The 26,480-nt window shown below is 44.3% G+C and overlaps 1 protein-coding gene across 4 annotated transcripts in view; it reads left to right on the top strand.

The window, feature by feature from the left end:
- The window catches only part of ENTREP2 (endosomal transmembrane epsin interactor 2), a 1,647,307-nt gene that overhangs the window by 1,532,776 nt on the left and 88,051 nt on the right, over positions 1–26,480 (top strand). For all 4 annotated transcript variants that reach the window (XM_069765839.1, XM_069765840.1, XM_069765842.1 and 1 more), the window contains one exon: positions 1,456–2,034. In XM_069765839.1, the coding sequence (XP_069621940.1) occupies positions 1,456–2,034 (579 nt within the window). The remainder of the gene's footprint in view (positions 1–1,455; positions 2,035–26,480) is intronic.

Below are 26,480 nucleotides of genomic sequence, written 5' to 3'. Positions count from 1 at the left end.
CCATCATTGACACCCTCAAGCAAGAGGGTAAGACCCAGAAAGAAATTTCTCAACAAATAGGCTGTTCCCAGAGTGCTGTATCAAGGCACCTCAATGGTAAGTCTGTTGGAAGGAAACAATGTGGCAGAAAACGCTGTACAACGAGAAGAGGAGACCGGACCCTGAGGAAGATTGTGGAGAAGAACCGATTCCAGACCTTGGGGAACCTGAGGAAGCAGTGGACTGAGTCTGGTGTGGAAACATCCAGAGCCACCGTGCACAGGCGTGTGCAGGAAATGGGCTACAGGTGCCGCATTCCCCAGGTAAAGCCACTTTTGAGCTACAGAGAAGCAGCACTGGACTGTTGCTAAGTGGTCCCAAGTACTTTTTTCTGATGAAAGCAAATTTTGCATGTCATTCGGAAATCAAGGTGCCAGAGTCTGGAGGAAGACTGGGGAGAAGGAAATGCCAAAATGCCTGAAGTCCAGTGTCAAGTACCCACAGTCAGTGATGGTGTGGGGTGCCATGTCAGCTGCTGGTGTTGGTCCACTGTGTTTCATCAAGGGCAGGGTCAATGCAGCTAGCTATCAGGAGATTTTGGAGCACTTCATGCTTCCATCGGCTGAAATGCTTTATGGAGATGAAGATTTCATTTTTCAGCACGACCTGGCACCTGCTCACAGTGCCAAAACCACTGGTAAATGGTTTACTGACCATGGTATTACTGTGCTCAATTGGCCTGGCAACTCTCCTGACCTGAACCCCATAGAGAATCTGTGGGATATTGTGAAGAGAAAGTTGAGAGACGCAAGACCCAACACTCTGGATGAGCTTAAGGCCGCTATTGAAGCATCCTGGGCCTCCATAACATCTCAGCAGTGTCACAGGCTGATTGCCTCCATGCCACGCCGCATTGAAGCAGTCATTTCTGCCAAAGGATTCCCGACCAAGTATTGAGTGCATAACTGAACATTATTATTTGTTGGTTTTTTTTGTTTGTTATTAAAAAACACTTTTATGTGATTGGATGGGTGAAATATGCTAATTTATTGAGACAGGTTTTTTGGGTTATCAGGAGTTGTATGCCAAAATCATCAGTATTAAAACAATAAAAGACCTGACAAATTTCAGTTGGTGGATAATGAATCTATAATATATGAAAGTTTAATTGTAATCATTACATTATGGTAAATAATGAAATTTAACACTATATGCTAATTTTTTGAGAAGGACCTTTAGTAGTAGAGTCTCCTTCTTGTATCGGATTGCTCTAAATAAACATTTAATTAATTTTCGCTGTGAGACTAAAGATATTTTTGAAGGTTTTTCTCCTTATGAATTTAATGGGGCTTTCCAGGACTAATTCATTCATATTTTACAATATATACGATACTTCTCTATATCCATACAAAATATATGTTATTCAAAACAAACTTATAGTTAAGCTAATTGTTATCTTCATCTTTTACATTGTAGTGTCTGTGGACAGCACCTCCATTCTGGTATCGGAAATAGCTGACATCCCTGCTCATAGTTGCTCATCAGAAGACCTTTGTTCTTTAGAAGTTCAGGGTTCTTTGCGTTCTGCAGACTTTTCTCCATATAGCACTATTCGCACAGCAGCTACAGAAAGCAGCTGTGCCAGTTTGGAGTATAGTCTCCGCTGTGGCCTTCATCTCACCAATTCTCAGTGTTCACCAGACGAAGATGGAAGCAGAGCATCAACAGACAGATCTCAATGGCAAGACTGTGATAATTATTCTCAGTCCAGATCTTTGGACTCGTCATCTCAGAATCTGAGCACTCCTGAAAGAGAATCTCATTTGTCGACAAAAGAAAGAAAAGTCTCATTGAAACCCATAAAAATGTGCTGTGGTGTGTTCAGCCAAACACCTGGACAATGCCAACCATCACCAAGCACACTACCAATTAATCCAACACCTCACTCAGGACAGAAGGAAAAGACAGCCCAGCAGCATCGTGCCAAAAGATATCGGATTGCCAGTATAGTCCGATCCACCAGTGACCCAGTTTCCTGCTCATCTAGTACAGAAGGTAAGCAGACAAATTATAAGAGTGCACCAATGGGGCATCAAAAATATCAAAAATAGGGTATAACCTGAATGACGCTTTTTCTATTTAAATGAAGTAATGTAGAAACTAATAAATCCTACCTTATAAGTTAAGAAAATGTACAATTTCTTACAGAACATTTAACACTAAATTTAAAGGGAACCCGTCACCAGGTTTGACCAATTCTATAATGCTGTATAATTTCCCCCAACCCAACCTGTAAGACAAGAGAAAGACCTTTTATTATAATCACCTGCAGAGCGGTCCTGTTTGAGGAGTATCGCTGGTCTTGGTCCGGCGCCACTCTTCTTGTGATGCCATCCTCCTTCTTTCTTCATGTGGATGACGTGTTCCTACATCATCCACACATGGTCCTTGGCAGTAGAGCAGAGTAAATTACTCCAGTGCACATGTGCCGGGCTCTTTCATCTTTCCGGGTGCCTGCACACTGCAGTACTTTACTCTGCCCTAGTAAGGCAGAGAAGTACGCCTGCTCAGGAGTGCAATGACAGGGAGACTGTGTGGATGATGTAGGGATGCATCACCCATAGGAAGCAAGAAGAAGGATGGCATTGCAAGAAGAAGGGAGGCACTGGAGCAAGACCAATGACACCCCTCAGACCAGACTGCCCACAGTTAAGTATAATAAATGGTCTTTTTCTTATCTTTCAGGTCAGGTTGGGGGCAGATATACAGCATTATAGATTGCTTTTTTATCAGGCCCGAAAGGTGGTGGCTGAATGTCATATCAGTCAAACCTGGTCACAGGTTCACTTTAACGCATCTCTGATATCAAATGATGTCAAAGTGAAAGAGGGAGGGCAGCGGCTTCCTCCTCTATCTCCTTTGAAAATATGATAATTTAGCTGAGTGAACCATTTTTGTTCACAGAGTAATTTAAAGTGTAAGGATACTTTAAAGTGGTATTCTCAGGTTTGAAAGTTATCCCTTATCCATCTATGACATAGGGGATAACTTTTCATTCACTTGGGATCTGACCACTAACACTCCCATCAGTCCCGAGAATGGAGGCTGATGTGACTTGAATGGTAGGTCGATCATGGGTATTGTTACTCTATTTATTCTTAATGGAACTGCTTTAGACAGCTGAGTGATGTGCTCTGTGTTTTTCACATAAGAATGAATGGAACACCAGTAGTAATGATCGACCTCTACTCTATTCACACTTCAAAACCCCAGTTCTTGGGATTGGTGGGAGTCCCTGTGGTCTGTCAACTAGCAATCGGGAAGTTATCTCTTATCTCAAAGATAGGTGATACCTCTCAATCTTGAAGATACACATATAAATATAGACAACACAAAGTCATTACAATCCTTGAGTACAAGGGAACTCCCCATAAATAGTATTGCTGCACATCAGAGCCCTGTTTACACCTAAGCCTTTAAATACAATAATCAACTATTACTATCTAAGATGTTGTCAATAATTAAATTAAATGATGCAATTGTTAATATACTTGCTATTTTATTCATCTGAAGGGTCTGGAGTGCTACCTACATTTTTATATTTGCCAACCTTTATGAAATGTTTGGTTTACAAATAGTGGTGTGCACCAACCACTTTATAAAGACTGGTGCCGCTTGGACTTTTGGTTTTTGCTAAATACTGTAAATAGACATAAGACTCTTGGGAAGGTGTCTATATTGTCACCCAGTCTTCCCAAAATGTAGATGCAATTTAAAAAACACGGAGTTGAATTTTAGGCAACACTTTGGGTAAAATTGATATAGTGTGTTGGCTCCTACTGGGTGCTTGAGATGGTATTGTGTAGCACAGATCTTCTCTACTTATCTTTTTAATCTGTGTTTAAGGGTGCTTTCACTCTGCATTCAGGCACCCGTTCAGTAGCTTAGTCGGGGCATATGTCCGAACCCTCCACAAAACAGGATTTGGTCGTATGTGTCGATTGGGTCATAGACTATAATAGTGCCAACAGAGTGAATGTACTCTCTGTCGTACATCATTTTTGGGCGTGTTTGCCTACTGGAGGTGCACACTCAAACGTAGTAGAATGCGTATGGGTGTCCACCTCCAGTAAGTGTATATGCCCAAAAATTATGCATGGCAGAGCTCATGTTCGCTCTTCCGGCACCATTATGGTCTATAGTCCCGTCAGCACTTTTGTCCGAATCCCATTTTCCATAGGTTCGGAAGTAAGCACCGACGGAAGCCACTGAACAGATTCTTAAATGCAAAGTGAAAACACCCTTAGGCCGGGATCACACATGCAAGAAACACAGCCGAGTCTCGCATGTTAATACCTGGCACTGCCGCCAGCACTCAGGAGCAGAGCGTGCGTCTGCATGTATTGCTATGCAGCTGCACGCTCCGCTCCTGAAAGCCGGCGACAGTGCCGGGTATTAACATGCGAGACTTGGACGTGTTTCTCGCATATGAGATCCTGGCCTTACAGGGAGCAATGCAAACTGCTTGGGGACAGGCAATCATTGATATAAATTACTCTGTCCCTATGCAATCTGCATATTTTATCCAAGGCGGTATATGATGCTGACAATAAGATTTTTAAGCCCTTTTCTTGCTCATTCATTAGGTGATAGCTGCTATGTTTATTTACGTCAATAATAAAGAGTTTTGAAAAATTCAGAACGCTTGCTCAGCCAATCAGTCTACCTCAATAGGTATGAGGCGTGATTCATAGTTTTGTTTTTCATCTACGTGTTCTATACCTTTTTTATTTTCATAGATATCATACTTTATAATATATGATGCTGTTCATGTGTTTTTTTTGCGGACAGTATCTTCAAAAAAAGCATAGAGACATACAGTACAGACCAAAAGTTTGGACACACCTTCTCATTTAAAAATGTTTCTGTATTTTCATGACTATGAAAATTGTACATTCACACTGAAGGCATCAAAACTATAAATTAACACATGTGGAATTATATACCGTACTTAACAAAAAAGTGTGAAACAACTGAAATTAAGTCTTATATTTTAGGTTCTTCAAAGTAGCCACCTTTTGCTTTGATGACTGCTTTGCACACTCTTGGCATTCTCTTGAAGAGCTTCAAGAGGTAGTCACCGAGAATGGTTTTCACTTCACAGGTGTGCCCTGTCAGGTTTAATAAGTGGGATTTCTTGCCTTATGAATGATGTTGGGACCATCAGTTGTGTTGTGCAGAAGTCTGGTGGATACACAGCTGATAGTCCTACTGAATAGACTGTTAGAATTTGTATTATGTCAGGAAAAAAGCAGCTAAAAAAGAAAAACGAGTGGCCATCATAACTTTAAGAAATGATGGTCAGTCAGTCCGAAAAATTGGGAAAACTTTGAAAGTGTCCCCAAGTGCAGTTGCAAAAACCATCAAGCGCTACAAAGAAACTGGCTCACATGAGGACCGCCCCAGGAAAGGAAGACCAAGAGACACTTCTGCTTGTGAGGATAAGTTTATCTGAGTCACCAGCCTCAGAAATCGCAGGTTAACAGCAGCTCAGATTAGAGACCAGGTCAATGCAACACAGAGTTCTAGCAGCAAACACATCTCTACAACAACTGTGAAGAGGAGACATTGTGCAGCAGGCCTTCTTGGTAAAATAGCTGCTAGGAAACCACTGCTAAGGACAGGCAACGCTCTGGGCCTCGTTCACACACGATGAACAGAAGCTCTTCTCCTGAATTCTGACCTGGCTGTCTTGTGCCAGCAGGGCAGGAGTTGAACCTTGTTACTGAAGTTACTGAGAGCTAGGTCTCTCAGCTGATTTGGTTTTGGTAATCTCCGCTCCTATATAGACTCAGCTTTGTATACAACTGTTTTCAGTGATCAGTTCTGCTGCCTGGCTTGGAGTGAGAAGGAGCGTGGTATTAGGAGCTTGGAGGTTTACTTACAGAGATTGGTGTCTGCTGTTTTGGTTGCATGTTAAACCTGTTTTCCTTCCTAGTTTTTTCCTTCTCTTCCCTTCTCTGTGTTTCCTCTGTGGTTGTGTGAGCATTTTTGTGAGTTTGAGACTTTTAGTTACCTTGTCTGTATACCCTGTTTAATTATCATATTTATACACTGGTGCAGTCCACTTCCCTTGGGGGGAGAGGGGGCCACTGATAGGGACTGCACAGGAGACAGGGATACGCTGGCGGCTCAGGCCTCCTATCCATTATAGGTACCCTTGAGATAAGGGAAAGCCAGGGCCCCATTATAGTGGCAGGGACAGGGGCGGGTCCCAGTACGCCATCCTGCCCCTTTATCACCGTTAACGGCGTGACAATCTTGCAGCGGCCTGCTATTCCATTTGGTTTGCGTTTAGTTGGACCATCATTTATTTTTCAACAGGACAATTACCCCAAACACACCTCCAGGCTGTGTAAGGGCTATTTGACCAAGAAGGAGAGTGATGGGGTGCTACGCCAGATGACCTGGCCTCCACAGTCACCAGACCTGAACCCAATCGAGATGGTTTGGGGTGATCTGGACCGCAGAGTGAAGGCAAAAGGGCCAACAAGTGCTAAGCATGTCTGGGAACTCCTTCAAGATTGTTGGAAGACCATTTCTGGTGACTACCTCTAGAAGCTCATCAAGAGAATGCCAAGAGTGTGCAAAGCAGTCATCAAAGCAAAAGGTGGCTACTTTGAAGAACCTAGAATATAAGACATAATTTCAGTTGTTTCACACTTTTTTGTTAAGTATATAATTCCACATTTGTTAATTCATAGTTTTGATGCCTTCAGTGTAAATGTACAATTTTCATAGTCATGAAAATACAGAAAAATCTTTAAATGAGAAGGTGTGTCCAAACTTTTGGTCTGTACTGTATCTGTTTTTGATTGAAGTGATAGATAAAAATAACTTAAACAAATTCATGGGGGGAGTTAGCAAAGTAATGGGGAGGAAACGTTTTGCTATTTTTTTTGCACATATGTAAATCACTGTTGAAATGATTGTAAAAACTGACACACTGACTAAACACTGATAAAAATTGGTCCTGTTTTCGGGAACATGAAAAAAAAACAGACATCTGAGTGAGGCCTAAGAATTTATCATTTCAGCCTGTAATGTTCCATTAAGGCAAGTTTCAAACAACCTTTTATTTCTCATACATGAAAAATGGTTGGTGCGCAGGACGGATTTTTGGTTAGTGTTTGAGTCTTTTCCATCTTTGTTGCCCCCTTTTTTGTAAGCATGAAAAAAGGAAATCTTAACTTCTCCTACACTTTAGGACTTGTGCAGACAAGCGTATTGTACAAATCTGTGCAGTTTGAGTAAAAATCAATCAGCACACTAACAAATTGAAGCCTATGGGTACACAAAAAATTGAATGCCATACAGATCATCCATACTGTATCTAATTTTATATTGATACATTGCCATTATTAACATAGAAAACTGTATGTGATCATGCATATCTTCAAATTCTGATGTTTAAATATGAATGTCAGATGGACGTAAAATATGGACACGCTGTGTCGAGTTCCAGCTGCTGCACAAGGGGAATCTTGAGCCACCTCCGCTGCTGTCTCCCATCCTTCTTCAGCCACAGTGGAGTCTGCTCAGTGGAGACGTCGGTCCCAGCATCTGGCTCAGGCAGATACTGTGCGCATGGTTACTGCTGATCTTCCAGGCTCAGCCATTGTAACCAGCACTGTTCTGCGGCGAGCAGATGCTCCTGGGACTAAGTCCTGCTTTTCCGCTACTGAGCATGCCCAAGGGACGACCTCTCATTGGAGGTCGGGGGTAACATGCTCAGGTCCTGAAGCAGTTCCTATTGGACCACTAGGAAGGTCCTGGAGAGCTTTCTCTATAAAAGGTTTGCATGGCCGCACAACCATGCACTAGTATCACCTTATGTTTATGAGCTTAGCTACCGTGTGGTCTGTGTCTGCATGTGTTCAGGGTCGGCTGTGTAGCCACTAGAATTCCGGAACCTCCGGAGAGGAGTTTGTGTGTGAATTTAGGGCTGGTGTGTAGCCACTAGAATTAAGGTACCTCCGGAGAGGAGTTGTTTGTGTGCTATGCAGACTGTATGACCAGTGTATGCTACCTGCTCTGTTAGTTAGCTGTGATCCTCTGTGAGGTTAACAGGGCACTGCATTATCCTAAGCCCGGTGACTCTGTGAAGCAACAGAGCTTGCTCCTTTATAGACCGGGTGAAGGAACCAGTGTCTATTCACACGTAATACCGCCATATAGTGCCGCCATATACTAGCAGCAGGTTCCACTCCTGCATGATGGACCCCGGTCTGCGAACGCACCTATAGTATCTCAATATTTACTCGGTGCATTCTGCCAGCCCTAACAGTATACTAGCACCAGGGTCTGGCTAGTATGGCGGATGAACAGCGACTGCAGCGGTACATCCAGCAGCTGGAGGAAAACCTCAGCTTTGGATGTTACCGCAGTCACTCCCCTCATATAGAGTGGTCCTCAAGGATAATTTTGGGATGGAATGAATCTTGTGAGGGTAGATGTCAGAGGGACTGCGTTCAGGCTGCTACTACTGAAGTACCCGCAGATCTTTCCTCTCCCCCTAGTACTTCTAGCACTGTGGGGACGTATTCTCCAAGAGGGCTGTGGAGACCCTTCTACCCCACCGCCCCTATGACTGTCCTATTGACCTCTTGCCTGGTGCAGAGCCTCCCCGGGGTCGAGTCTATTCCCTGTCTCTCCCGGAGATGTAGGCGATGTCCCAATACATCCAGGAGAATCTGGCAAGAGGATTCATTAGGAAGTCAGTGTCACCTGCAGGGGCGGGGTTCTTCTTCATGCAGAAGAAGGACGGAGAACTACGTCCATGCACAAATTACAGGGGTCTTAACGCCATCACCATTACGAATAAATATCATCTGCTTCTGATATCAGAGCTATTCATTAGGTTGCGGGGAGCCAGGGTATTTACTAAACTAGATCTGCGAGGTGCTTACAACCTGATTCACCTCCGTGAGGGGGACAAATGGAAGATGGCATTTAACACCAGGGACGGGCTCTGTAATGTCCCAGCCGTTTTCTAAGACTTTGTGAATGATATCTTCAGGGATATGCTCTCCATCTCGATCATAGTCTATCTGGATGATATTCTCATCTACTCTCCAGATATAGACTCCCACCGGAGAGATGTTTGCAAAGTCTTCGACCTTCTACAGCCAAACTCCATCTACGCCAAGTTGGAGAAGTGTGTTTAAGTAGGAGTCATTGCCTTTTCTTGGCTATATCATCTCCGCCCAGGGATTGGCTATGGATCCTGCCAAGCTACAGGCTGTGATGGACTGGCAGGAACCCCATTCTCTCAAAGCAGTGCAGCTCTTTATGGGGTTCATTAATTACTATCGCCAGCTCATTCCCCACTTCTCAACTTTGGTAGCTCCCTTGGTTGCCCTCACCAAAAAGGAAGCAAATCCCAAATTGCAGTTGGAAGAAGTTTCCACAGCCTTTCTCTCAATTAAGTCACACTTTGCTAGCGCTCCCATTTTACATCGCCCCGATGTTGATAAACCTTTTATTATGGAGGTGGATTCCTCTTCCGTCGGTGGTGGAGCTTTCCTCTTCCAGAAGGATGCTCAAGGTCGGAAGCATCCTTACTTCTTCTTCTCTAAGACCTTCAAACATAGCAGAGAGGAATTATTCCATCGGGGACAGGGAGTTGCTAGCCATGAAGTAGGCATTCTCGGAGTGGAGACACCTCCTGGAGGGGGCTCGCTTTCCCTTCCAAGTTCACACCGACCACAAGAATTTGGTATATATGCAGACTGCTCAGCGGCTAAATTCTTGCCAGGTCAGATGGTCCCTGTTCTTCTCCCAGTTCCATTTCACCCTCAATTTTCTCTCCGGGGAGAATAACATTCATGCCCACGCTCTCTCCCGCTCCATAGTGTCATCAGTGGAAGAGGAGGAGGGACCTCAGCTTATTGTCCCTTGTGAGAGTCTGAGGACCGTGGCTCCGGTTTCGCTAGAGTCTGTGCCCCGAGGCAAGACTTTTGTGCCATCAAATTTGTGACCGGAGGTTCTCTCTTAGGCTCAATCGTCCAGGGTGGGTGGACACTTTGGGACCAAAAGGACATCCGAGCTTCTGGCGAGGACGTACTGGTGGCCGCATATGGCCCTTGACGTTGGAGACTATATTCGGGTGTGTGTCTCCTGCGCCAAGAATAAGTCTCCTCGACAATGGCCAGCTGGGTTACTTTACCCCATACCGGTGGCAGCAAGGCCCTGGGAGATGGTTGGGATGGACTTTGTGGTGGGCTTACCCAAGTACCGAGGCTGCACCATCATTTGGGTAATCACCGACCATTTTTCCAAAATGGTGCACTTGGTGCCTCTACCACGGCTACATTCTGCATGGGCCTTGGCAGCGTTGTTTATAAAGCACATTTTCTGCCTACATGGTATGCCGGACAAAATTGTCAGTGACCGGGGTCCCCAGTTTGCATCTCGGTTCTGGAGAGAGCTCTGTCGTCTACTCGGCATCGAGCTGAATCTCTCTTCAGCATACCATCCTGAAATGAATGGGTTGATAGAGAGGGCCAACCAGACCTTTGTCACATATCTGCGCCATTTTGTTTCTGCTAGGGAGGATAACTGGGCATCCTTGCTACCGTGGGTGGCATAAGCGCTAAACAATGCCTTAGCTGACTCCACTGGTCAGACCCCATTCATTCTTAATTACAGCCAGGATCCGCGGGTTCCTATGCCTATGCCCGTGTCTTCCACCAATTCCAGGGTGGCAGACTGGGCTGTGGAGGCACGTGACATTTGTGACCACACTCAGGATGCCATCCGGGCCTCCAAGGAGAGAATGAGGTCCTCCGCCGATGCACATCGGTGCCCCGCTCCGACCTTTGCTCCTGGCAACATATTGTGGCTCTCCGCCTGTAGCATCAGGCTGCGAGCTGAGTCCACTAAGTTTGTACCTCACTACTTGGGTTCCTTCAAGGTCCTTGAACAGGTTGACCCTGTGGTCTACCGTCTGACCCTTCCTCCAGGCCTAGGTATCACCGACACCTTTCATGTGTCTCTCCTAAAGCCCGTTCACATGTCCCGGTTTTCTGAGTCATCTGCCAGGACATTGGGTTCATCTACGGATGATTATGAAGTGAACGCTATCTTGGGGTGTAAGGTGGTATGTGGCAAAAAAATTTATTTGGTGGATTGGAAGGACTATGGCCCAGAGGACAGGTCCTGGGAGCCTGCTGAGCACATTCAGGCTCCGCAACTCATTGCTGCCATTGAGCATAGCAAGGCACAAGGAGGGGGGCCCTAGGGGGATAATGTTAGGTTTTGAGTTCCTGCTGCTGCACAAGGGGAATCTCGAGCCACCTCCGCTGCAGTCTCCCATTCTTCTTCAGCTGCAGTGGAGCCTGCTCAGCAGAGACATCGGTCTCAGCATCTTGCTCAGGCAGATACTGTGCGCTTGGTTACTGCTGATCTTCCAGGCTCAGCCATTGTAACCAGCACTGTTCTGCGGCAAGCACATGCTCCTGGGACTAAGTCCTGCTTTTCCACTACTGAGCATGCCCAAGGAATGACCTCTCATTGGAAGTCAGGGGTCACATGCTCAGGTCCTGAAGCAGTTCCTATTGGACCACTAGGAAGGTCCTGGAGAGCTTTCTCTATAAAAGGTTTGCATGGCCACATGGCCATTCGCTAGTTTCAACTTATGTTTATGAGCTTAGCTACCTTGTGGTCTGTGTCTGCATGTGGTCAGGGTCGGCTGTATAGCCACTAGAATTCCGGCACCTCCGGAGAGGAGTTGTTTGTGTGCTATGCTGACTGTATGACCACTGCATGCTACCTGCTCTGCTAGTTAACTGTGATCCTCTGTGAGGTTAACAGGGCACTGCGTTATCCCAATCCCGTTGACTCTGTGAAGCAACAGAGCTCGCTCCTTTACAGTCCGGGTGATGGATCCAGTGTCTATTCAGGCGTAATACCGCCATATAGTGCCACCATATACTAGCAGCAGGTTCCACTCCTGCACGGTGGACCCCGGGCTGCTAACCCACCTATATTATCTCAATATTTACTCTGTGCATTCCATCAGCCCTAACACACGGATGGCACACAGATTGCATAGGAATGACAATGCAAATATAAATTGTACACCTTTTCGGGATGAAAATCAGACAGTTTTTCTTATGCTCATCTGACCCCGGTCTTAAACAGTAAAATATGGACAGCACACAGGAGACATCTATGTACTGTATCTTTTTTCATAAAACAATAGACTTGCATTGGCGAGTTTGTTCTGCAACATGGATCAAAGTAGAATTTCTCTTTTTTTTTGTAGATTGATGTTAGAAAAGTCACATGCATTTTAATACGTACATGATCTATCTTCAATAATTATGGATAGCACACAACATGTACCAATAAAACTGATGTATGAAATCAACCTAACAGCTTCACAGAAAAGAAAGAAGTAGAAAACTTAGAGAAGTTGTCCACTGTAACGGGGTCTACCAAGCTGGGGTACCTCTTTCAGTACCACCCCATGTTTCAGAAAGTCCACTCTGGCTTTTGCTAGATTCTGAATGAATGACGCTGGCAAGAATCTCTTGATTAAATGAGAGCATATAAAAGCTGCCTGCTTCTCCACGTATTTCCAGTCTAAGAACACCCTTTATTTACAGCACACAGAATATATAACACAGATACACAGGGCCGGCCAATAGCAAAACAGCTGGCCAGACATACATTACAATAGCCGCAGGGGGCCGGAGCCTGCCGCTATTTACTGTGGGAATTACAAAGGTGGGGGGAGGTCAGAAAGAGAATATCTTATCCAGGGGCGCAGCCTGTGGACTGATGCATTTCACATGGAAACTATTATACATACATATACTGCATAACATTCTTGGTGCTGGGGGGTTCTGTAACATCCACTACTTGGATAACCCTTTCTCATATCCCATGTTTGGCCCCATTAAAATGAAAATGCTTATATTCACCTCCCATGTTGGCACCATTCCAACGGTGTCAGCTCTTGCTCTACCATAGTTCATGTGATGTTGTTACATCACACAAACCCTGTGACCAATCAGGTTTTTGATTCACAGTCCCTGCCTTCGGACATATAAGTAATCAGCAGGAAGTCAGAGTTGCGGCTGGCCGCTCACTTCCTGATAATTACTTATACATCCGAAGGCGGGGACAATGACACCGATGCTGATTGGACACAGGGCTCGTTTAACGTAACAACTTCACGTGAGCCACGGGAGAGAGAGTGCTGATACTGCTGAAGTGAGTATAAGCAAGTAGTAGGCAACCCTTTAAAAACTGATCTAGTAGTTTATTATTATTATTATTAGTGGTAAATGCACATTCTCCCCAAACACCTACATAATTTATATGCTTCTTCACCAAATGTCACTAAACATTCTGTGTTGAACAGATCCAGTAATATCTGTGCAGGGGACTTATATACCAAGACAGATAGAATGGATAACCAGGTTAGAAAGCAATTACGTTTGATCAATATAGAGCACATTTGAAAATAAAACTCTGACAAAATATATCAGCAGATATAACCTGCAGTTTGACTTTAGTACCTGAAATGGATTCTGTATTTTATGGCAGGCAGTTACTAGAAAGAAGTTTCATGTTTCAGGCAGCCCCAGTAGTTCTGCAGCACAATTGCTAGATTAATTAGAGAAGACATTTGGAAGCTTGAACTGAATTTCGAATTAAAGGCACTTTTACACACCAGAAAATTACCAGACAAGTAATATGGTTTGTATCCCCAGCTGAGAAAATGAGGCTGAACTTTCACACACTTACAGAATGATCCCACTAGTTTAATGCTTTGTGTTTCCAGCTGGGCTTTCACAGTATGAGACTATATGTCTTTTAGAAAGTCTTGTTTGCAAATAGGTCCTTGTTGACTTGTGTTTAGTAAATTGCTGCCTAAAGGCCCCTTCACATTAAGCGACGCTGCAGCGATACAGACAACGATCCGGATCACTGCAGCGTCGCTGTTTGGTCACTGGAGAGCTGTCACACAGACCGCTCTCCAGTGACCAACGATGCCGGTAACCAGGGTAAACATCGGGTAACTAAGCGCAGGGCTGCGCTTAGTAACCCGATGTTTACCCTGGTTACCATGCTAAAAGTAAAAAAAAACAAACACTAGATACTTACCTACCGCTGTCTGTCCTCCAGCGCTGCGCTCTGCTTCTCTGCTCTCCTCCTGTACTGTCTGTGAGCCGGAAAGCAGAGCGGTGACGTCACCGCTCTGCTTTCCGGCTCACAGACAGTACAGGAGGAGTGCAGAGCACAGCGCTGGAGGACAGACGGCTGTAGGTAAGTATCTAGTGTTTGTTTTTTTTTACTTTTAGCATGGTAACCAGGGTAAACATCGGGTTACTAAGCGCGGCCCTGCGCTTAGTTACCCGATGTTTACCCTGGTTACCAGTGAAGACATCGCTGGATCGGTGTCACACACGCCGATCCAGCGATGTCTCCAGGGAGTCCAGCGACGAAATAAAGTTCTGGACTTTATTCAGCGACCAACGATCTCCCAGCAGGGGCCTGATCGTTGGTCGCTGTCACACATAACGATTTCATTAACGATATCGTTGCTACGTCACAAATAGCAACGATATCGTTAACAATATCGTTATGTGTGAAGGTACCTTAAGTAGATCCGGTCTGAATCAGTTCAGAGACCTTTACAAAACTCGGCAAAATTACTAATTTTGTAAACGTACAGTATCCTGCTGCAGTTTATACCATGCAGGGAAATGAGATTACCTTCATAATTTTCTCCCTGAATGCTGCTAACAGGGCAGCTGTTTAAAATATAATAATAGTATTGTACAGAAAATAAGTTTCAATAAGAATATTTCAAGCTTGACTTTTGCTGACCTGTTTGCTTTTTATTCTCTCTGTGCTGTATTTAATAGGAAAGGATAAAGAATAAATCATTAATGGAATATTATTTAAATCAGATTTTAATATGTTTAAAATATATGTGTATTTGTTGCTGTTATTTACCAACTTTTGTTAGTTACAAAAGAAAATCTTCAATATTACAGTTATTATAAGCACAGCCATGTGCTGCCTTCTGTAATTCACTCATCAGCTTTGCTGTTTAGACTGGGACAGGCTTAGCAGAGACTGGAGGTTTTTATGACAGCTCCATTGCATTGACTAAAGGTACTGTCACACTAGACGATATCGCTAGCGATCCGTGACGTTGCAGCGTCCTCGCTAGCGATATCGTCCAGTGTGACAGGCAGCAGCGATCAGGCCCCTGCTGGGAGATCGCTGGTCGGGGAAGAAAGTCCAGAACTTTATTTCGTCGCTGGACTCCCTGTAGACATCGCTGAATCGGCGTGTGTGACACCGATTCAGCGATGTCTTTGCTGGTAACCAGGGTAAACATCGGGTAACTAAGCGCAGGGCCGCGCTTAGTAACCCGATGTTTACCCTGGTTACCATCCTAAAAGTAAAAAAACAAACAGTACATACTTACCTACAGCCGTCTGTCCTCCAGCGCTGTGCTCTGCTCTCCTCCTGCTCTGGCTGTGAGCGTCGGTCAGCCGGAAAGCAGAGCGGTGACGTCACCGCTCTGCTTTCTGGCTGCCCGGAGCTCACAGCCAGACCAGAGAAGCAGAGCGCCGAGGACAGACAGCGGTAGGTAAGTATGTAGCGTTTGTTTTTTTACTTTTTAGGATGGTAACCAGGGTAAACATCGGGTTACTAAGCGCGGCCCTGCGCTTAGTTACCCGATGTTTACCCTGGTTACCGGGGACCTCGGGATCGTTGGTCGCTGGAGAGCTGTCTGTGTGACAGCTCTCCAGCGACCAAACAGCAACGCTGCAGCGATCCGGATCGTTGTCGGTATCGCTGCAGCGTCGCTATGTGTGACGGTACCTTTATACACTAAACACAACACACAGAAAAGGCTTAATGAATAGACACTTTTAGGGCTCAAAAGAACTCAATATTTGCATTATCATTCTTTTCACACCATCCATTAATTTTCACAAGTGGGAAGAAAGTGGACATAATTTAATGGAATGAAGCATTCAAGAGAAAAAAACAAATTTTAATGAAGAGGAGTTAATCTGACAAAATTCAAATTCACACCCCAAATTGTAATTGAAGTTATTCATTGGGAATCAAATGAGCACAGATAGTCATTAAAAATGCAATTAATTATGCTCTGAGGTCTCTCAACTCCATAGCATAGTAAATGGATAGGCAGGGAAGAGGTTAAAAACAATAAAAAATACTCACCTAGCCCCTGACCTGTCATTGCCACCATGGTCCACATCAGTTCTCATCTGGCTTCTTAATGCACCTATTCTGCTCCAATGGCCGTATTTCACAATTCTATCCCTGGCTACTCATTAACTCATGCTCTGGCATCATGCTGTAAGAATGTCTGGCACCCAGTGAGGTTGTGTTGGGTGGCACATGTTATAATGTCAGAACACCTGTATTGAGGTCCTGCAAGTGCCTGAAGAGCTGGCAAAGAGTGAAACCGACACTGGTGTTGAACAGGTGCCTTAGGCTAGGTTCCCATTGCGTTAGGGCAGTCCGTTAAGCGCATAGTGCTAGCGGATTGCGCTAACGCAATGCTCCTATAGGGTCGGCATTCTCCCTCCCCGCTAGCGCAGATCCCCGATCTGCGCTAGCGAGGAACGGGCCTCGGACACACCTTGGACGCTGCAAGCAGCGTCCGAGGTCCGTCACAAAAGAACGGCACATCGCTAGCGCATGCCGAAAATGGCATGCGCTAGCGATGCGCTTCAGCAAAAAATAACATTGCTGTCAATGGGTGCGCTAACGGACCCGTTGCATGGCGTTAATTGCGACATTTTTGCCGTGCAACGCAGTCCGTTAGCGTGCACACATTAACGCAATGGGAACCTAGCCTTAGGAAGCCAGCTGAGGACCAGTGGGGGTCATGATGGCTGGGACATTTCTGTGAATTTCCAGCCCATATGAATCCAGAAAAACGTCAGCCAGCTGACCACCATTTTTTTTCTTCTGCAAGTTGAATAAAAAAATGGGATTTTCAAGAATCTTAACATTTTTGGAAATTCTAAACAAATTTGATTATTTTAGAATCAGTTTACTCATCATTAGTAATGCATTTCAGTAGCTTCTTCAGATATACAAAGTAGATGAGAACTTAATTTACTAATGCATGTAAATATCATTTTTAAAACACAACAAAAGCAAATTTCTGCAGAACAAAGTTTTGTTCTTTAATACAGGACTGGTGGAAAACCTAATACAATGATCTGCTTTAGTTGCTAAGAAGGAAAAGCCTTGTTATAGTAAAAGCCTGTTCGCAAAATATTTTTTAGCATGATGGAATAATCTGACATGCAACAGAATCCATGTCAGCTATCTCAGGTTAGTGCCTGCGCTTCTTTAGCAGATATAGATCTCATTCAGACATCAATTTTTATTTGTTTACATACAAGAAAAACAAATTGAGTTTCATCAGTGATTTACTTTACTTAGTGATTTACTTATTTAATCAGATTTTTATCAATTTCATTAGAGTTTCATCATATTTTTTCCCCACCTCCTATGAGCTAGTATAAAACAGACAGCGCATGAAAGGCATTCATTGCCAAGTTTAAACAGACAATTAGATCAATAGCGGACATGTCTCTGTGATTTTGAATTGACCACTTGGTCCCAAAAAATCCAAACATGTGAATAGCCCCATTGGTATTACTGCTATCCGTGTAAAAAACAAATAGCTTTTGTATATGAAAAACTGACGTGTGAATGAGCCCTTCCAGATGAAATACACAACAAACCAGCTAATAAGCCTCCTTTACTGTACCTAAGAGTATGTTCACATGGCATCTTTTAGTGTGTGACAGAAGCCAAACATAAAAAACTACTTAAATCTGGTATTGCTGTAGTCGCACTGATCAGAAGAATAAAGTTGCCTAATCACTTATGCCGTATGAGGAACGGCATAAAAAATAAATAAAACCATTTCTTCACCTGCTGTTGATTTGTTCATTCTGCCTCACAAAGATCGCAGTAAGGCTTGGATCACATCTATGCTAAGTGCTTTCCACAGGGTTTATGTGTAAATCTCTGCAATACGTGATTCAGACTGAACTCCCAATGGAAGATTCCCTATAATAAGGCAGATAGAGACACTATAGGCACTGTCTAGCCATTATCCAGCAGTGTCCATCGTCTTAGGCATGCATAAAAGCACAGAGCATAGACCAGAGTAAGTCTACTGCCTCATAGAAAATGGATCCCACAGGGGTTTCACCTGAATCACGTAATTCGTAGGTTTAGCTGGAAACCCCGATGCATAGAGCAGAAGATAAATGTGATCCAAATTGATATGTGAAATTTTCTCAAAAAAGCAAAACCCAACTCAGATCCATCATGTGTCAATGTAAATATAGGGGACCTGTTATGTTTGCTAATGACAGGTGTTATGAAGGCAATCCAGAAACACAGTGTGCTTAGCGATCAGAGCGCACACAGTGATCTGACAAATACCCAAAAATACAAGAACGAGCTCTGAGACGTGGAAACTCTGTAGACTGCACACCTGATCCTATCCTAAACACAACTAAAAGCGGCTGTGGATTGCGCCTAACAACTACCTAGGCAACTCGGCACAGCCTAAGAAACTAGCTAGCCTGAAGATAGAAAAATAGGCCTGACTTGCCCCAGAGAAATTCCCCAAAGGAAAAGGCAGCCCCCCACATATAATGACTGTGAGTAAGATGAAAAGACAAACGTAGGGATGAAATAGATTCAGCAAAGTGGGGCCCGATATTCTAGGACAGAGCGAGGACAGTAAAGCGAACTTTGCAGTCTACAAAAAACCCTAAAGCAAAACCACGCAAAGGGGGCAAAAAAAACCCACCGTGCCGAACTAACGGCACGGCGGTACACCCTTTGCGTCTCAGAGCTTCCAGCAAAACAAAAGACAAGCTGGACAGAAAAAAAGCAACAAAAAAGCAAAAAGCACTTAGCTATACAGAGCAGCAGGTCACAGGAACAATCAGGAGAAGCTCAGATCCAACACTGAAACATTGACAAGGAGCAAGGATAGCAGCATCAGGCGGAGTTAAGTAATGAAGCAGTTAACGAGCTCACCAGAACACCTGAGGGAGGAAGCTCAGAAGCTGCAGTACCACTTGTGACCACAGGAGTGAATTCAGCCACAGAATTCACAACAGTACCCCCCCCTTGAGGAGGGGTCACCGAACCCTCACCAGAGCCCCCAGGCCGACCAGGATGAGCCGCATGAAAGGCACGAACAAGATCGGAAGCATGAACATCAGAGGCAAAAACCCAGGAATTATCTTCCTGAGCATAACCCTTCCATTTAACCAGATACTGGAGTTTCCGTCTAGAAACACGAGAATCCAAAATCTTCTCCACAATATACTCCAATTCCCCCTCCACCAAAACCGGGGCAGGAGGCTCAACAGATGGAACCATAGGTGCCACGTATCTCCGCAACAACGACCTATGGAATACATTATGTATGGAAAAGGAGTCTGGGAGGGTCAAACAAAAAGACACAGGATTGAGAACCTCAGAAATCCTATACGGACCAATAAAACGAGGTTTAAATTTAGGAGAGGAAACCTTCATAGGAATATGACGAGAAGATAACCAAACCAGATCCCCAACACGAAGTCGGGGACCCAAACGGCGTCTGCGATTAGCGAAAAGTTGAGCTTTCTCCTGGGACAAGATCAAATTGTCCACTACCTGAGTCCAGATCTGCTGCAACCTATCCACCACAGAATCCACACCAGGACAGTCCGAAGACTCAACCTGTCCTGAAGAGAAACGAGGATGGAACCCAGAATTGCAAAAAAATGGAGAAACCAAGGTAGCCGAGCTGGCCCGATTATTAAGGGCGAACTCAGCCAACGGCAAAAAGGACACCCAATCATCCTGGTCTGCAGAAACAAAACATCTCAGATATGTTTCCAAGGTCTGATTGGTTCGTTCGGTCTGGCCATTAGTCTGAGGATGGAAAGCCGAGGAAAAGGATAGGTCAATGCCCATCCTACCACAAAAGGCTCGCCAAAACCTTGAAACAAACTGGGAACCTCTGTCAGAAACAATATTCTCAGGAATGCCATGCAACCGAACCACATGCTGAAAGAACAAAGGTACCAAATCAGAGGAGGAAGGCAATTTAGCCAAGGGCACCAGATGGACCATTTTAGAAAAGCGATCACAGACCACCCAAATGACTGACATCTTTTGAGAAACGGGAAGGTCAGAAATGAAATCCATCGAAATATGTGTCCAAGGCCTCTTTGGGACCGGCAAGGGCAAAAGCAACCCACTGGCACGAGAACAGCAGGGCTTAGCCCTAGCACAAATCCCACAGGACTGCACAAAAGTACGTACATCCCGTGACAGAGATGGCCACCAGAAGGATCTAGCCACTAACTCTCTGGTACCAAAGATTCCAGGATGACCAGCCAACACCGAACAATGAAGTTCAGAGATAAGTTTATTAGTCCACCTATCAGGGACGAACAGTTTCTCTGCTGGACAACGATCAGGTTTGTTCGCCTGAAATTTTTGCAGCACCCGCCGCAAATCAGGGGAGATGGCAGACACAATGACTCCTATCTTGAGGATACCCGCTGGCTCAGATAAACCCGGAGAGTCGGGCACAAAACTCCTAGACAGAGCATCCGCCTTCACATTTTTAGAGCCCGGAAGGTACGAAATCACAAAGTCGAAGCGGGCAAAAAATAACGACCAACGGGCCTGTCTAGGATTCAAGCGCTTGGCAGACTCGAGATAAGTCAAGTTCTTATGATCAGTCAATACCACCACGCGATGCTTAGCTCCTTCAAGCCAATGACGCCACTCCTCGAATGCCCACTTCATGGCCAGCAACTCTCGATTGCCCACATCATAATTACGCTCAGCGGGCGAAAACTTCCTGGAAAAGAAAGCACATGGTTTCATCACTGAGCAATCAGAACCTCTCTGTGACAAAACCGCCCCTGCTCCAATCTCAGAAGCATCAACCTCGACCTGGAACGGAAGAGAAACATCTGGCTGACACAACACAGGGGCAGAACAAAAACGACGCTTCAACTCCTGAAAAGCTTCCACAGCAGCAGAAGACCAATTAACCAAATCAGCACCCTTCTTGGTCAAATCGGTCAATGGTTTGGCAATGCTAGAAAAATTACAGATGAAGCAACGAAAAAAATTAGCAAAGCCCAGGAACTTTTGCAGACTTTTCAGAGATGTCGGCTGAATCCAATCCTGGATGGCTTGGACCTTAACTGGATCCATCTCGATAGCAGAAGGGGTAAAGATGAACCCCAAAAATGAAACTTTCTGCACACCGAAGAGACACTTTGATCCCTTCACAAACAAAGAGTTAGCACGCAGGACCTGAAAAACCATTCTGACCTGCTTCACATGAGACTCCCAATCATCTGAGAAGATCAAAATGTCATCCAAGTAAACAATCAGGAATTTATCCAGATACTCACGGAAGATGTCATGCATAAAAGACTGAAACACCGATGGAGCATTAGCAAGTCCGAACGGCATCACTAGATACTCAAAATGACCCTCGGGCGTATTGAATGCAGTTTTCCATTCATCTCCTTGCCTGATTCTCACCAGATTATACGCACCACGAAGATCTATCTTAGTGAACCAACTAGCCCCCTTAATCCGAGCAAACAAGTCAGATAACAATGGCAAGGGATACTGAAATTTAACAGTGATCTTATTAAGAAGGCGGTAATCAATACACGGTCTCAGCGAACCATCCTTCTTGGCTACAAAGAAGAACCCTGCTCCCAGTGGTGATGACGATGGGCGAATATGTCCCTTCTCCAGGGATTCCTTCACATAACTGCGCATAGCGGCGTGTTCGGGCACGGATAAATTAAATAATCGACCTTTAGGGAATTTACTACCAGGAATCAAATTGATAGCACAATCACAATCCCTATGCGGAGGTAGAGCATCGGACTTGGGCTCTTCAAATACATCCTGATAATCAGACAAGAACTCTGGGACCTCAGAAGGGGTGGATGACGAAATCGACAAAAATGGAACATCACCATGTACCCCCTGACAACCCCAGCTGGATACCGACATGGAATTCCAATCCAATACTGGATTATGGGTTTGTAGCCATGGCAACCCCAACACGACCACATCATGCAGATTATGCAACAAAAGAAAGCGAATAACTTCCTGATGTGCAGGAGCCATGCACATGGTCAGCTGGGCCCAGTATTGAGGTTTATTCTTGGCCAAAGGTGTAGCATCAATTCCTCTCAATGGAATAGGACACCGCAAAGGCTCCAAGAAAAACCCACAACGTTTAGCATAATCCAAATCCATCAGATTCAGGGCAGCGCCCGAATCCACAAACGCCATGACAGAAAACGACGACAAAGAGCATATCAAGGTAATGGACAGAAGGAATTTGGACTGTACAGTACCAATGACGGCAGACCTAGCGGACCACTTAGTGCGCTTAGGACAATCAGAAATAGCATGAGTGGAATCACCACAGTAGAAACACAGACCATTCAGACGTCTGTATTCCTGCCGTTCAACTCTAGTCATAGTCCTATCGCACTGCATAGGCTCAGGTTTAACCTCAGGCAGTACCGCCAAATGGTGCACAGATTTACGCTCGCGCAAGCGTCGACCGATCTGAATGGCCAAAGACAAAGACTCATTCAAACCAGCAGGCATAGGAAATCCCACCATGACATCCTTAAGAGCCTCAGAGAGACCCTTTCTGAACAAAGCTGCCAGCGCAGATTCATTCCACTGAGTGAGTACTGACCATTTCCTAAATTTCTGACAATATACTTCTATATCATCCTGACCCTGGCACAAAGCCAGCAAATTTTTCTCAGCCTGATCCACTGAATTAGGCTCATCGTACAGCAATCCGAGCGCCAGGAAAAACGCATCGACACTACTCAATGCAGGGTCTCCTGGCGCAAGAGAAAATGCCCAGTCTTGAGGGTCGCCGCGCAAAAAAGAAATAATAATCAAAACCTGTTGAATAGGATTACCAGAAGAATGAGGTTTCAAGGCCAGAAATAGCTTACAATTATTTTTGAAACTTAGAAACTTAGTTCTATCTCCAAAAAACAAATCAGGAATAGGAATTCTTGGTTCTAACATAGATTTCTGATCAATAGTATCTTGAATTTTTTTGTACATTTATAACGAGATTATCCATTGAAGAGCACAGACCCTGAATATCCATGTCCACACCTGTGTCCAGAATCACCCAAATGTCTAGGGGAAAAAAAAAAAAAGTGAACACAGAGCAGAAAAAAAAAAAAAAAAAAATGATGTCAGAACTTTTTCTTTCCCTCTATTGAGAATCATTAGTTGGGCTCCTTGTACTGTTATGTTTGCTAATGACAGGTGTTATGAAGGCAATCCAGAAACACAGTGTGCTTAGCGATCAGAGCGCACACAGTGATCTGACAAATACCCAAAAATACAAGAACGAGCTCTGAGACGTGGAAACTCTGTAGACTGCACACCTGATCCTATCCTAAACACAACTAAAAGCGGCTGTGGATTGCGCCTAACAACTACCTAGGCAACTCGGCACAGCCTAAGAAACTAGCTAGCCTGAAGATAGAAAAATAGGCCTGACTTGCCCCAGAGAAATTCCCCAAAGGAAAAGGCAGCCCCCCACATATAATGACTGTGAGTAAGATGAAAAGACAAACGTAGGGATGAAATAGATTCAGCAAAGTGGGGCCCGATATTCTAGGACAGAGCGAGGACAGTAAAGCGAACTTTGCAGTCTACAAAAAACCCTAAAGCAAAACCACGCAAAGGGGGCAAAAAAAACCCACCGTGCCGAACTAACGGCACGGCGGTACACCCTTTGCGTCTCAGAGCTTCCAGCAAAACAAAAGACAAGCTGGACAGAAAAAAAGCAACAAAAAAGCAAAAAGCACTTAGCTATACAGAGCAGCAGGTCACAGGAACAATCAGGAGAAGCTCAGATCCAACACTGAAACATTGACAAGGAGCAAGGATAGCAGCATCAGGCGGAGTTAAGTAATGAAGCAGTTAACGAGCTCACCAGAACACCTGAGGGAGGAAGCTCAGAAGCTGCAGTACCACTTGTGACCACAGGAGTGAATTCAGCCACAGAATTCACAACATGGGCCTTCATATTACTGGTAGCACAAAGGCTCTGGAAAAGCGCTATGGTTCTTCATCCCCCAAAAAAGAAATCCCAAATTTATCAGTGGTGTAATTTCCAAAATAGGGTCATTTCAGGGGTGGTTATGTTCTCCTGGCACTTAGTGGCTCTGCATATGTTGTCTGCAAACTATTCTATGATAATTTTTTCTCCAAAAATGTTATAGTACTCTATCCCTCCCGAGTTACATGGCTAAGCAGCACTGTGCAGCCACATATGGGGTAAATCTGCATTATAATATGATGCTGCTTCCCTTCTGAGCTTTCCACTGTGCCTGAAAGTATTTCCTGATTACATGATTACATACAGAGTACTGGCGCACTCAGGAGAAATTTCAAACACACTGTGTAGTCTGTTTTTTCCTATTAGCCCTTATAAAAGATTAAAAGCTTGAAGCAAAAACAACATTTTTGTTGCAAAAATGTAATTATTCATTCTTCACCGCCCAATGGTATAAAATTCTGTGAGGTACATGATCACTGCACCCCTAAATTAATTCATTAAGGGGTTGTGTAGTTTGTAAAATGGGTCACTTATGGGGGATGGCTGTTCTGGCACCTCAGGGTCTCTGCCAATGTGAAATGGCATCCTCAAACCATTCCACTAAAATCTGAACTCCAATATGCTGTTTTTTTTCCCATGTGAGATTTGCATTATGGCTCAAAAGTAGTTTTCGACAACTTATGGGATATTGGCGTACTCTGGAGAAATTGCATAACAAATTGTTCAGTTCATTTCCTCCTATTATTCATTTTGAAAATTATAAAATTGCAGCCAAAAAAAGATGTTAGTGGGAAAAATGGTAATTTTCCATTTACTCAGCCCTACGTTATACAATTCTGTAAATTGCCTGAGAGTTGAAAATGCTCACCACACCACTAGATGAATAATCAAAGAGGTGTAGCTTCCAAAATGGCATAACTTGTGGGTGTTTCTGCTTTTTTGGAAGCAACAACTAAATTGAGAAAAATGGTAAATTAACTGGATGTGTACATAATTCTCTGACAAACACAACTTTATTTAGAAAGTATTTAAAATGCACCCAATAATCCCTGTGCATAGTGAGAAAATGGATTTTATATCTACTGGAGTGTGCACGATATATAGCAGTACTCTCATCTGGACACAGAAAATGAGGGTCTCTGATCCCGACCGTTCCTATGATAACAGAGAATATTCTATGGATATGAATCTAATATAGTTATCATAATATCATGACACAAATCTGATTCGTTTCTGTGTTATATCTGGTCAGTAATGTCATCCCAGGTTGTACAATTTCACACTATGCACACTTTCCCCCATCCCAGTAATCCGCTGCCTCGGAGTAACCCTTGACTCTGCCCTGTCATTTAGGCCGCCGTCACACATGCGAGTTTTACGGACGTAAGAGCGCAGAATCTACGTCCGTAAAACTCGCAAAAAATACGGCACAATTATTCTCTATGCCCCTGCTCCTATTTGCCGTATTTTACTGATCAGTATTATACGGCTTTCTACGGCCGTACAAAATCGCAGCATGCTGCGTTTGTCACCGTACTGCGCAAGAAATACGCCAATGAAAGTCTATGGAAGCGTGAAAAATACGGATTACACACAGACAAGCAGTGTGACTTGCGAGAAATACGCAGCGCTGTTAGAGAGAAAAGCCGGTAATTCAGTGCGGTGTACAGTAAAATCACACTGACAGCTTACAGTCCAATAGATATAATAAATGTGTACACATAGAATAGGTATATATATATATATATATATGTCAGTGAGACACATATATGTATATATATTAATATTTATTCCAGCGCTATACAGCTTGAAAGCCGGTAATTCAATTACCGGCTTTTTCCTTCTCCTTCATAAAACCCGACATGATTTGAGACATGGTTTACATACAGTAAACCATGTCTTCTCTCCATTTTTTTTGCAGATTCCACACTACTAATGTCAGTAGTGTGTATCTGCAAAATTTGGCCGTTCTAGCTCTTAAAATAAAGGGTTAACTGGCGGAAAAAATTGGCGTGGGCTCCCGCGCAATTTTCTCCGCCAGAGTAGTAAAGCCAGTGACTGAGGGCAGATATTAATAGCCTGGAGAGGGTCCACGGTTATTGGCCCCCCCCTGGCTAAAAATATCTGCCCCCAGCCACCCCAGAACAGGCACATCTGGAAGATGCGCCTATTCTGGCACTTGGCCACTCTCTTCCCATTCCCGTGTAGCGGTGGGATATGGGGTAATGAAGGGTTAATGCCACCTTGC

Source organism: Ranitomeya imitator, chromosome 4 (genome assembly GCF_032444005.1).
Source record: "Ranitomeya imitator isolate aRanImi1 chromosome 4, aRanImi1.pri, whole genome shotgun sequence".
Lineage (NCBI taxonomy): Eukaryota > Metazoa > Chordata > Amphibia > Anura > Dendrobatidae > Ranitomeya > Ranitomeya imitator.
The sequence above is the reverse complement of the archived record's forward strand: the minus strand, read 5'-3'. Positions and strand labels throughout refer to the sequence as shown.